Below are 13,038 nucleotides of genomic sequence, written 5' to 3'. Positions count from 1 at the left end.
CTGCCCGCTCCTGCGCAACAGCAGCTATTGGATCTCTATACAAACCGATAGCTGCTACTGCTCTGGTGCGGTGAGCACCATTTTCAAAATGACCATTTTTTCTTTACCTCGCTCAAGTAAATCTGCAAAAGGGAATAAGTGCAAAGTACACAAGTGATTATGCTGCAGTGCAGGTGCCACGGCCGGAACGTGCGCTGCCACCAAGTATTAAGTCTTGTTTGCCAGAGGGATCAAATACTTTTCTCCTTTGCCTCATTGGGGGACACAGACCATGGGTTGTATGCTGCTTGCCACTAGGAGGCTGACACTATGTTAACACAAAAAGAGTTAGCTCTTCCTCTGCAGTATACACCCTCATGCTGGCTCCCAGAGGATCAGTTATTGCTTAGTGTCCGTAGGAGGCACACGGACGGGACTTCTATTCAGACCCAAAACTCTTTATTTTATTTTTTACATTTTTACATTTTTGATTTTATCTTTTACAACGGATGAAGGGGCAACAGATCCTTTCAAGGCTCCGATCTCCCCGAACCATCAACAGGCAAGCACGGAGAGTTTTGCCTCTCCATATCCTCTCCTGCGACGTGGGATGCCACGCCTGAGCTGATTTTTAGGGGTGATGGGTCCCTTCAAGGGCACCCATCTCCCCACACCTTCAACGGATGAGCACATGGAGTGTTGCCTCCAAGTATCCTCTTCCGCAGCCAGGCCTATTGCTGGACATTCAGCCCTGTCCCATCCTAGGTGATTAACCCTTTGGATGTACAGAGGCCCACCTCATGGTGTCTGAGCAGCCCCCACTGCACCACCACTGTTAAAGCGGATGGTCCAAGGAGGCGGACGGTCCCTCTCCACCTACCTTCTAAAAGGAAGGTGGATTGAGTGTTTTCCCCCTTATCCCTGCACCGTCCAAACCAGCAGCAGCACAGGAGGACCTGCAGCAAGCTGCCTTACCTGCCATCTGGCAGATTCTCTGGGTAAGTGTCAGGGCTGGAGGGCTCCATTCAGATGGTCTAGGGCGGCGCTGGTTAAGGGGGACCCATTTTGACTGCAGGGGCGTGCATTCGGCCCCTTCCTGCATCGGCACCACAAATTTAGTCCCCAGCTTCGGCCCTGTACTAAGCCGCAACCCCTATCTCTACCCATGCGATGATGCCATGTGGAGGCCCTGCCCACCAGTCCTGGTGCTTCTCGCACAGAACGAGAAGCGCCTCTGAGATCTCGGGGGCTATCTTTCTCCCTCCAGAACACCTCAGGACACACTAGCTGACATTAGGACCAGCAGCAAGTGTTCTCAGCGCAGGGGCCACGCAGTTGGAGAAATGCAGGAGGAGCGGGGACACAGACCTGGGTAAGGGAGTGCTGCATTATACATCCTCCTCCCTGCTGTCACCCCCTTTTCTCAACAGGATCCTTTCTCTGCAGCCCCTAATATTATAGGACCACATGGAAGGGTACATCATGTCCCAGCCTAAGGCATCCAAAAAGTCTAACAAGACTATGGCTATATTCTTTACTTCATGCTTCTCCTGCCAATCTGCGTTTCCTAAGGCTCAGAGTTCACCGCTCTGTAATGCCTGTGACCTCAACTGCGCTCAGGAGCCCTCCGCTGCCACCGAACCAATTGTACCTAGTCCCCCTGAGTGGACTTCGTCACTGTCTCAATCCATGGCTTTACTGGCCAAAGTGATTGAATCCCTCCATGATCCTTCGGGGGACCGGAGCATTTGCAGGACTGATGTAGTCGAACCCTCCACAAGCCGGGATCAGTCAGTTAGCAGGGGCCGAAAGCACTCTAGAAGCCATCAGGCACCTAGAAAACGGATCCATAGCACGTCTCCTGAGCAGACACGTGCCTTGTCGCCTCATAGCTCCGTTTCTCCCTCTCTCTCCAGAGTTCAGTAGCAAACACAAATCTGACTGCGAATCTGACGGCTCTTTAGATCCGGATTTGCCAAACTTTCAGAAGACAGTGGATTCGCTTATTGAGGCAGTCAACCAGGCTTTAAAGGTTGAGGAAGATTCCTGCTCCGCTCCAGATCAGACCTTGTTCTTTAGGAGAACTAAACGGTCTCATAAGGCATGCGCTATTCATCCGGAATTTAGTGCCATAGTTAATAAGCATAGAGAACGCCCGGATAAACGCTTCATAGGACAAAGGTCTCTTGAAGCCAAGTATCTTTTTTCAGCTGATCTGAAAAAGGATTGGGCGGAATCTTTGGTGGTAGACCCCCAGTATCCCTAGTCTAGCATCTAAAACTCCCCTGTCCTTTCCGGATGGCTCATCTATCAGAAATCCCACGGAACATCAGATAGAAGACTTGGCCTGCTCTGCTTTTGAGGCCTCAGGCTCGGCCCTCTATCCATCCTTTGCCGCAGCATGGGTAGCTAAGGCTATGGTTTTCTGGTCAGAGACCTTAGCTAATTCACTTCGGAACAGTAACCTTCCTCCAGAGGCGGCGCACCTTGCCAACCAAATTTCCCGGGCAGGCGATTACCTGGTACATGCATCCTTGGATGCGGATGGTTGTGCGGCTCAGTCAGCAGCCAATGCCATCTCTATCAGAAGGTCATTATGGCTCAGAGAGTGGAAGGCAGACTCTGCATCAAAAAAGTCTCTCACCTCCCTTCCTTATCAAACCGGTCGCTTATTCAGAGAAAAGCTGGATCAGATCATTTCGGATACTTCGGGAGGAAAGAGTAAATTCCTTCCCCAACAGAGACTTAGGCGTCCCTTTCGGAGACAGCAACAAATCTGTTTCTTTTCCTTTTGTTCCACTCCAAGCTGGGCCACTACCACTACTTCGCCCGGCTCAGGACGTTCTCCACGAACAGATGGAGCAACTCAGGTCTCATACAGGCCTAACCAGCATTGGAAGTCCCGACCCAAACAGTAGAGGCCTAAAGGACCTAGGTCCCAGATATTTTCCTCAAGCTGACTATCAGCGCTATCTGGTCGACACAGGCAGGGTAGGCGGCTGCCTACTTCTCTTTCGTCAGGTCTGGCTTTCCGTCATCTCCAATGAGTAGGTCAGAGATCTGGTGTCATTTGGATACAAAATCGACTTTGCTACACGCCCCCCTTCACGTTTCTTTCCTCCCATCCTCCCTCTTCAGTGGCAAGGGCAAATGCCTTCTCCCGGACTCTAGATGCATTGCGTCACGACGGCATCATTGTCCCTGTCCCAGAAAGCGAAAGGTTTTGGGGTTTCTATACAAACCTTTTCGTCGCCCCAAAGAAGGATGGATAGGTGAGACCCAGTCTAGACCTCAAACTTCTAAACAAGTTTGTCAAGGTCCATCATTTCCGCATGGAATCTCTCCGTTCAGTTATCACTTCCCTGGAAGAAGGGGAATTTTTGGCCTCAATCGACATTCAAGACGCTTACTTGCACATTCCAATCTTTCCCCCTCACCACAGATTCCTGCACTTCACCATTCGCGAACAGCACTTCCAATTCACGGCCCTGCCTTTTGGCTTTGCTACTGCCCCCAGAGTGTTCACAAAGGTCACGGCGGCCGTCATATCCATTCTGCACTCTTGGGGAGTGATTGTTCTGCCTTATCTTGACGACCTGTTGATCAAAGGTCTGTCCTTCCACGATTGCGTGGAGTCTGTTCGCATTACTTGCAATACCCTTTCTCACCTGGGCTGACTGATAAACTTAAGCAAATCCTCTCCTGTCCCAGCCCAGCAGATCTCCTTTCTAGGAATGTCCCTGGACTCATCTCGGGGGTTGGTAATTCTCCCTCCAGACAAAGTTTTAGCCCAACATGGAGCCCAAGTGTTCGTCAGTCTACCCCTCACTCCATCTGGTTTGCAATGAGGGTACTAGGAAAGATGGTGGCCACAATGGAAGCGGTCCCCTTTGCACAACTGCACCTTTGTCCCCTTCAACATGCCCTTCTGGCAGTTTGGGACAGAAACTCTTTCTCCCTCGATCGAAAGTGCCGCTTATCCCTGCAGGTCAAACAGGCACTCAGGTGGTGGACATTGAACTCTTCCCTCAACCGGGGGAAGTCCTTTTTACCAGTTCAATGGCTAGTGGTGACTACTGATGCCAGTCTTTTGGGCTGGGGAACAGTCTTCTGCCACCACACTGTTCAGGGCCACTGGTCAATTCAGGAATCAAAGCTACCGATCAACGTTCTAGAGATCCGTGCTATTCATCTGGCCCTGCAGCACTTCCATCATCTTCTGGCGGGTCACCCCATCTGTATCCAATCAGACAATGACGACGGCTGTGGCATACATCAATCATCAGGGGGATACCCGCAGCAGGACGGCCATGTCCAAGGTAATTCACATCCTTTGATGGGCAGAGAACAACCACTCAGTGATCTCAGTGGTACACATTCCAGAAGTGGAAAACTGGACAGCGGATTTCCACAGCTGTCAGGGTCTCACTTCAGGGGAGTGGGAGCTCCATCTGGAAGTCTTCTCTCAGATCTGTCGTCGCTGGGGGATCCCAGACGTGGACTTCATGGCGTCCAGACTGAATGCCAAGGTTCCCCAGTTTATAGCAAGGTCTCGAGATCCAAGAGCCATTGGTGTTGACTCTCTGGTTCTTTCATGGCACTATTTCCACCTTCCGTAGATTTTTCCTCCTCTACCATTACTCCCCAGAGTAATCAGAAAAATCAAGATGGAAGGAGTACCAGTGATCCTGGTTGCTCCCGATTGGCCTCACCGCACGTGGTTCGCAGAGTTGGTACGCCTCGCTGCCGACAAACCACCAGAACTCAGGGGCCCTGTGTTTATTGATGTGGCCTTTGAAGCCTGGGTCTTATCCCAGGCAGGGTTTTCTCAACAGGTCATTTCCACCATGGTTAGTGCCCGTAAACCCTCATCGGTGCGAATTTACCATCGTACTTGGAAGACATTTTTTGCTTGGTGCAAGGATTGTGGTCTTTCTCCTCTCGTCTTCTCAGTCCCCACCATTTTAGAGTTTCTACATGTCGGTCTGGATTCCAGGCTGGCACACAGCTCTCTCAAGGGACAAATCTCCACTCTATCAGTCTTATTTTAGAGACGCATCGCGTCAAGACTCCAGGTTAAGACTTTTCTTCAGGGGGTGTCACATGTCGCTCCTCCTTATCGCATGCCTTTAGACCCTTGGGATCTGAACTTGGTGCTAACTGCCCTTCAGGAATCGCCCTTTGAACTGTTTCAGGACATTTTGCTCGTCTTTCTGTCCTGGAAGGCTGCCTTCCTTGTGGCAAACACATCGATCAGATGGGTTTCGGAATTAGCCGCCTTATCCTGCCTGGCGCCTTTCCTTAACTTCCATCAGAACAAGGTTGTCCTCAGGCCATCGCCATCCTTTTTGCCAAAAGTTGTTTTGTCCTACCACCTTAATGAGGACATTATTCTTCCTTCCTTTTGTCCAGCTCCTATTCACAGAATTGAAAGAGCTCTCCACACTCTGGACCTAGTCAGAGCTCTGCGAAGGTACGTCTCAAGGACGGCATCTCGGCATCTTTCAGAAGAACTGATGCCCTGTTCGTTCTCCTGGAAGGCCACAGGAAGGGTCTTGCAGCTTCTAAGGCCATGATAGCCAGGTGGATTTGTTCCACCATTCAGGAGTCATACCGAGTCAGAAATCAGCCCATCCCATCGGGGATCAGAGCACACTCCACTCAAGCGGTGGGGGCTTCTTGGGCTATTCGGCATCAGGCGATGGCGGAGCAGGTCTGTAAAGCTGCAACTTAGTCCAGTTTACATACCTTTGCAAAGTACTATAATATTCACTCTCAGGCTTCTGCGGATGCGATTCTGGACAGAAGAATTCTGCAGGCAGTGGTGGTGCACATTTAGGCAGTTGTTGCATGAAGCCTAATCATTTCTGTTGTTTTACCACCCAGGGACTGCTTTGGGACGTGCCATGGTCTGTGTCCCCCAATGAGGCGAAGGAGAAACAGGTATTTTTGTGTACTCACTGTAAAATCCTTTTCTCTGAGCCACTCACTGGGGGACACAGCACCCACCCTGTTAGCCTAATGGCTTATGTGGCTTTTGCCTGTTCTTTTAAGTTGACATGTTGTGCTCTTCTATGTTGTTAATATTTGTTCCTACTGCTTTTGCACTGAACTGGTTCTTTGGGAGCCAGCATGAGGGTGTATACTTCAGAGGAGGAGCTAACTCTTTTTGTGTTAACTTAGTGTCAGCCTCCTAGTGGCAAGCAGCATACAACCCATGGTCTGTGTCCCCCAATGAGTGGCTCGGAGAAAAGAATTTTACGGTGAGTACACAAAAATCCCTGTATTTCTCAGTGCAAAATGCACATCAATTTATATAATTTATACAATGTGATTTACTGGATTTTATTTTTTATATTCTTTCTCTCAATGTTAAAATTAATCTACCCTTAAAATTATAGACTGTTCATGTCTTTGTCAGCAGGCAAACTTACAAATTCAGCAAGGGATCAAATGCTCATTTCCCCCACTGTACAATAGTAATGCCCCCTCTCCTGTTGCAACAATACAGAAGTAACGTATATCATTTCTGTCCCCATGCAGTAATAAAATCCACCTTTTATGCCTTGATGCAATTAAAAGGTCCCAAATTTTGCCTTCATAAATTAGTAATGTATTGTTCACAATGGGGATTATTACCATAATAATGTGGAGTAATAGCATCCCACATTTTGGCCCCCATACAGTAATATTGTCATCCAATTGGCTCCACATAATAATAATTTCCACAACTGGGTCTATACAGTAATTACAATAAGTGATCCACTTGCCACCATAAATGAAAAGTGTATTCTTCATCCTGGTCCCCATATATATGTAGCCATTTTTTCACCCATTCTGTAATAATGTCTTCTATCATGGCCTCATTCTTTGTTAATGTTTCCATCCTGGCTTCTTTATTTAATAATGTCTCCATCAGGGCCCTCATTCTGTAGTTATGTCCCCCATTCTGAAATAATCTCCCCCATCCTTTTAATAATGTCCACTGTCCTGGCCTCTGTGTTTATTACTGTCCCCTGTCCTGACCCCTTTGTTTAATAATGCCCTCTGTTCAGGCTCCTTTGTTTAGTAATGTCCTCCTTTCTGGACAATTTATTTAATAATGTCCCTTCCCCACACACTGTTCCAACACCTTTAAAAAAACAAAACAAAATCCCCCTCCTTCACCCCATTTTTTCTTACCTTTCCCTGCTCCCTCCACATACTGAATCCACTCTTCCATAGCTGCCATAGGGGGACAGTATAGTCTATAGTAGTGATGTCATGTGCCACCCGCTACAGGCACTCCGGGGTCAGCTGCTAGCCTCTGGCCGGCAGTGTATATATTAACTGAGGGTCAGGGAGACAGAAGTCAATACTCATTCCAATGTTAAAAGGTGTTTGCTTTAGACAAATTCTATTAATATGCCCTAATAGGGAATATGGATATCACAGGAGTAAACAGCACCCGTATATTAGTCAAGGTAATATTTTCTTTAAAAGACCTGGCTTGTTTGGACTAAATGGAAGTCAGGAACAGAATACCTACTTTATACTGATTTTTGCCCCATAGACATCAACTCTATCCCCTCCAGTTTCTTGTTTTTTTATTCTTGCCAGATGGGTTTTCAGCCTTTTATCTGCAGGCTGTAATTAATTTTCTTTTATTTCGTAGAAAAGGAAGATGTGTGTGTATATCAGGGAGTTACTGTGCTGCACCCTGGTCAGTCACTAATTGAGTATTCCAATGGGCAGACGTGCAACGCTGTAAAATGCTTACATGAAAAAGATACTGCAACCGGATTTCATGCCATGGAAACATTGACCGTTAACTGTTCTAAGAACTGTGCTCCGGTAAGTATTCACAAGATGAATTGCAGTCTGAGACATTTATGACCTATTGACTGCATGATAATGGCTAGATCAGATGGTTGGGGGTCCAAAGATCATAAGGGTACTGTCACACAGTGGCACTTTGATCGCTACGACGGTACGATCCGTGATGTTCCAGCGATATCCATACGATATCGCTGTGTCTGACACGCAGCAGCGATCAGGGACCCTGCTGAGAATCGTACGTCGTAGCAGATCGTTTGGAACTTTCTTTTGTCGCTGGATCTCCCGCTGTCATCGCTGGATCGTTGTGTGTGACAGTGATCCAGCGATGCGTTCGCTTGTAACCAGGGTAAACATCGGGTTACTAAGCGCAGGGCCGCGCTTAGTAACCCGATGTTTACCCTGGTTACCATCGTAAAAGTAAAAACAAACAAACAGTACATACTCACATTCCGGTGTCCTTCAGGTCCCTTGCCGTCTGCTTCCCGCACTGACTGACTGCCGGCCGTAAGGCAGTGGCACAGCACAGCAGTGACGTCACCGCTGTGCTGTGCTTTCACTTTACAGCGGCACTCAGTCAGTGCGGGAAGCAGACGGCAAGGGACCTGAAGGACACAGGAAGGTGAGTATGTACTGTTTGGTTTTTTTTACTTTTACGCTGGTAACCACGGTAAACATCGGGTTACTAAGCGCGGCCCTGCGCTTAGTAACCCGATGTTTACCCTGGTTACCCGGGGCCTACGGCTTCGTTGGTCGCTGGAGAGCTGTCTGTGTGACAGCTCCCCAGCGACCACACAACGACTTTCCAACGATCACGGCCAGGTCGTATCGCTGGTCGTGATCGTTGGAAAGTTGCAGAGTGTGACAGTACCTTTAGAATGGTGGCTTTTGCTAATCTGATCTGGGAGGAATTTGAATGGAGCAGCAGTTAAGCATGCGCCCCATCACTTAATTCAAAGTCTATTGTACTGGTAGGAACAGCTGAGAATGTTACTATGAATCTAGTGGAAGGGTACAGGCTCAACAGCAACCAACTGAGGATCGGGTGACAAAATGACTAATTGCAGTGTACAAAAGGAAACCTGATGGGCTGGCTGATTAACTACTGGCAGTATGAATCATAGACCAGCTCAATTACTACAAGCATTAACATTAAGCGGGACTTGTGCTCAGGGCAGTATAGGTCAGCTGGCAGGTTCCCTTTAATTGTCCTCATCTATGCAAATCATTGTTAAAATAATCCTTAGCAAAAATATTGATTTGCACGCATCCTTAGAATTTCCAAATTGCATTTATGTGGGGTATAAAAAATGGGAAGGAATTTGCAAAAGTAGATTAGGTTTTTTTAAAAAAAAAAATGTTTACATTTCCTTAAAGTTTGCTTTATGAAAAAAACACCAGTGGCAAGATAAAACTATATACTTGGCACTGCTATTTTTGTAAGCAAGTCATTGGTGGGTTTCTAGACATATAATCTATGTCCAAAAAAAGAAATATTTTAAGACTCTCAGACTGAAATTAAATTACAGTTTCAATCGACCTTATCAGTGTCCCCCACTGATTTTTACAGGGCTCACCACAAAAGATTACTAGGATTAGGCATCTTACATTTCAACACAAATGATGTTGTGTCTGGCTTTCAATGCCATTTATTGAAGTAAAAATGGAGAATTGTATATAGCGAGTTGTCAGCCAAATGGTTTTTCTTACCCTATACTTTTAGGGAATAAAAATGTATTTTTCAGGCATACCACCTGGAACCCACCTGAAAAACCTCTGCAAAAATGATCATAGCACACAGCAATATACAAATGACGTTGCTGTGCACATGTTCATTATATATTTTAACTGCTTCAGACTTTGAAACCATTAAGCCGTCAAAAGAAGTAGGGTAAGTTGACACAGGCGTTTTTGCTGCGCTTTTTTTTCACCGATTTTTAATGCTAATTTTCAGCTGCTTTTTCCATTACGAGCAATGCCTATGAGATTTCAGAAATCTCATGCACACACATTGTTTTTTTGTGCCCTCAGGATTTTGTGCTTTGCTGCGGTTTTTGGACATAGAGCATGTCACTTCTTTCAGCGTTTTTGTTGCGGTTTTGCAGTGTTTTTCACCCATTGGCTTGAATGGGTGTTGTAAAAAACGCTGCAAAAACACTGCAAAAGCGCAGGTATCATTACTTGCTGCTTTTTTTGTGCAGAAAAGTTATGGCCAGCAGGAAGTGACCTCACAGCCAAGAGTTTTGGGGTGTGGTTAGTGATATGTCCATGGTGACAGTGAGCTATTGTGAGGTAGTGTCAGGTAGTGATGTGTCCTGATAGTAATCTACTGTGAGGGAGTGTCTTGTAGTAGTGAGGTGTGAAGAGCTATTGTGATGTAGTGTCAGGTAGTGAGTTGTCCTGATAGTGATCTATTGTGAGAGACTGTGTGGTAGTAGTAAAGTGTGAAGAGCTATTGTGAAGTAGTGTCAGGTAGTCAGGTGTCCTAATGGTGATCTATTGTGAGGGAGTGTCTGGTACTAGTGAGGTGTGAAGAGCTATTGTGAGGTAGTGAGGTGTCCTGATAGTGATCTATTCTGAGGGAGTGTCTGGTAATAGTGAGGTGTGAAGAGCTATTGTGAGGTAGTGTCAGGTAGTGAGGTGTCCTGATAGTGATCTATTGTGAGGTAGGTTCTGGTAGTAGTGATGTGTGAAGAGCTATTGTGATGTAGTGTCAGGTAGTGAGTTGTCCTGATAGTGATCTATTGTGAGAGACTGTGTGGTAGTAGTAAGGTGTGAAGAGCTATTGTGAAGTAGTGTCAGGTAGTGAGGTGTCCTGATAGTGATCTATTGTGAGAGACTGTGTGGTAGTAGTAAGGTGTGAAGAGCTATTGTGAAGTAGTGTCAGGTAGTGAGGTGTCCTGATAGTGATCTATTGTGAGAGACTGTGTGGTAGTAGTAAAGTGTGAAGAGCTATTGTGAAGTAGTGTCAGGTAGTGAGGTGTCCTAATGGTGATCTATTTTGAGGGAGTGTCTCGTACTAGTGAGGTGTGAAGAGCTATTGTGAGGTAGTGAGGTGTCCTGATAGTGATCTATTCTGAGGGAGTGTCTGGTAATAGTGAGGTGTGAAGAGCTATTGTGATGTAGTGTCAGGTAGTGAGGTGTCCTGATAGTGATCTATTTTGAGGGAGTGTCTGGTAGTAGTGAGGTGTGAAGAGCTATTGTGAGGTAGTGTCAGGTAGTGAGGTGTCCTGATAGTGATCTATTGTGAGGGAGTGTCTGGTAGTAGTGAGGTGTGAAGAGCTATTGTGAGGTAGTGTCAGGTAGTGAGGTGTCCTGATAGTGATCTATTGTGAGGGAGTGTCTGGTAGTAGTGAGGTGTGAAGAGCTATTGTGATGTAGTGTCAGGTAGTGAGTTGTCCTGATAGTGATCTATTGTGAGAGACTGTGTGGTAGTAGTAAGGTGTGAAGAGCTATTGTGAAGTAATGTCAGGTAGTGAGGTGTTATGACCCCAATGGCGAGGGTCTCAGAGGAACGTGGAAGTCTGCAGAATACAAAAATCCAGCTCATAGGGCAGTGGTAACTGGGTTGACCATATATCTACTCCTAACGCCAACACTAGAAGTAGCCGGGGATCATTCCTACGTTGATTCTAGATGACACGCGCCAGCCGGAGAATCTAGCTACCCCTAGTAGAGGAAAACAAAGACCTTTCTTGCCTCCAGAGAAGGGGACCCCAAAGCTGGATAGAAGCCCCCCACAAATAATGACGGTGAGGTAAGAGGAAATGACAAACACAGAAATGAACCAGGTTTAGCACAGAGAGGCCCGCTTACTGATAGCAGAATAAAGAAAGGTAACTTATATGGTCAACAAAAACCCTATCAAAATCCACACTGGAAATTCAAGAACCCCCGAACCGTCTAACGGTCCGGGGGGAGAACACCAGCCCCCTAGAGCTTCCAGCAAAGGTCAGGATATAGATTTGGAACAAGCTGGACAAAAATACAAAACCAAAACAAATAGCAAAAAGCAAAAGGCAGACTTAGCTGATATAACTGGAACCAGGATCAGTAGACAAGAGCACAGCAGACTAGCTCTGATAACTACGTTGCCAGGCATTGAACTGAAGGTCCAGGGAGCTTATATAGCAACACCCCTAACTAACGACCCAGGTGCGGATAAAAGGAATGACAGAAAAACCAGAGTCAAAAAACTAGTAACCACTAGAGGGAGCAAAAAGCAAATTCACAACAGTACCCCCCCCTTAGTGAGGGGTCACCGAACCCTCACCACGACCACCAGGGCGATCAGGATGAGCGGCATGAAAGGCACGAACTAAATCGGCCGCATGAACATCAGAGGCGACCACCCAGGAATTATCCTCCTGACCATAGCCCTTCCACTTGACCAGGTACTGAAGCCTCCGCCTGGAGAGGCGAGAATCCAAGATCTTCTCCACCACGTACTCCAACTCGCCCTCAACCAACACCGGAGCAGGAGGCTCAGCAGAAGGAACTACAGGCACAATGTACCGCCGCAACAAGGACCTATGAAATACATTGTGAATAGCAAACGACACAGGAAGATCCAGACGAAAAGATACAGGATTAAGGATTTCCAATATCTTGTAAGGCCCAATAAAACGAGGTTTAAATTTGGGAGAGGAGACCTTCATAGGAACAAAGCGGGAAGAAAGCCACACCAAATCCCCAACGCGTAGTCGGGGACCCACACCGCGGCGGCGGTTGGCAAAGCGCTGAGCCTTCTCCTGTGACAACTTCAAGTTGTCCACCACATGATTCCAGATCTGCTGCAACCTATCCACCACAGAATCCACCCCAGGACAGTCAGAAGGCTCCACATGACCCGAAGAAAAGCGAGGATGGAAACCAGAGTTGCAGAAAAAAGGCGAAACCAAGGTGGCGGAACTAGCCCGATTATTAAGGGCAAACTCAGCCAACGGCAAGAATGTCACCCAATCGTCCTGATCAGCAGAGACAAAACACCTCAAATAAGCCTCCAAAGTCTGATTGGTTCGCTCCGTCTGTCCATTAGTCTGAGGATGGAAAGCAGACGAAAACGACAAATCAATGCCCATCCTACTACAAAAGGATCGCCAGAACCTGGAAACGAACTGGGATCCTCTGTCTGACACAATATTCTCAGGGATGCCGTGCAAACGAACCACGTTCTGGAAAAACACAGGAACCAGATCGGAAGAGGAAGGCAGCTTAGGCAAAGGAACCAAATGGACCATCTTG

At 47.1% G+C, this 13,038-nt stretch overlaps 1 protein-coding gene across 1 annotated transcript in view; it reads left to right on the top strand.

Moving 5' to 3' along the window:
- The window catches only part of OTOGL (otogelin like), a 332,429-nt gene that overhangs the window by 225,433 nt on the left and 93,958 nt on the right, over positions 1 to 13,038 (top strand). Inside the window, exon 50 of the mRNA XM_077262892.1 lies at positions 7,634 to 7,812. Coding sequence (XP_077119007.1) covers positions 7,634 to 7,812 — 179 coding nt within the window. The remainder of the gene's footprint in view (positions 1 to 7,633; positions 7,813 to 13,038) is intronic.

The sequence above is a fragment of the Ranitomeya variabilis genome, chromosome 5, assembly GCF_051348905.1.
Source record: "Ranitomeya variabilis isolate aRanVar5 chromosome 5, aRanVar5.hap1, whole genome shotgun sequence".
Lineage (NCBI taxonomy): Eukaryota > Metazoa > Chordata > Amphibia > Anura > Dendrobatidae > Ranitomeya > Ranitomeya variabilis.
The sequence above is the reverse complement of the archived record's forward strand: the minus strand, read 5'-3'. Positions and strand labels throughout refer to the sequence as shown.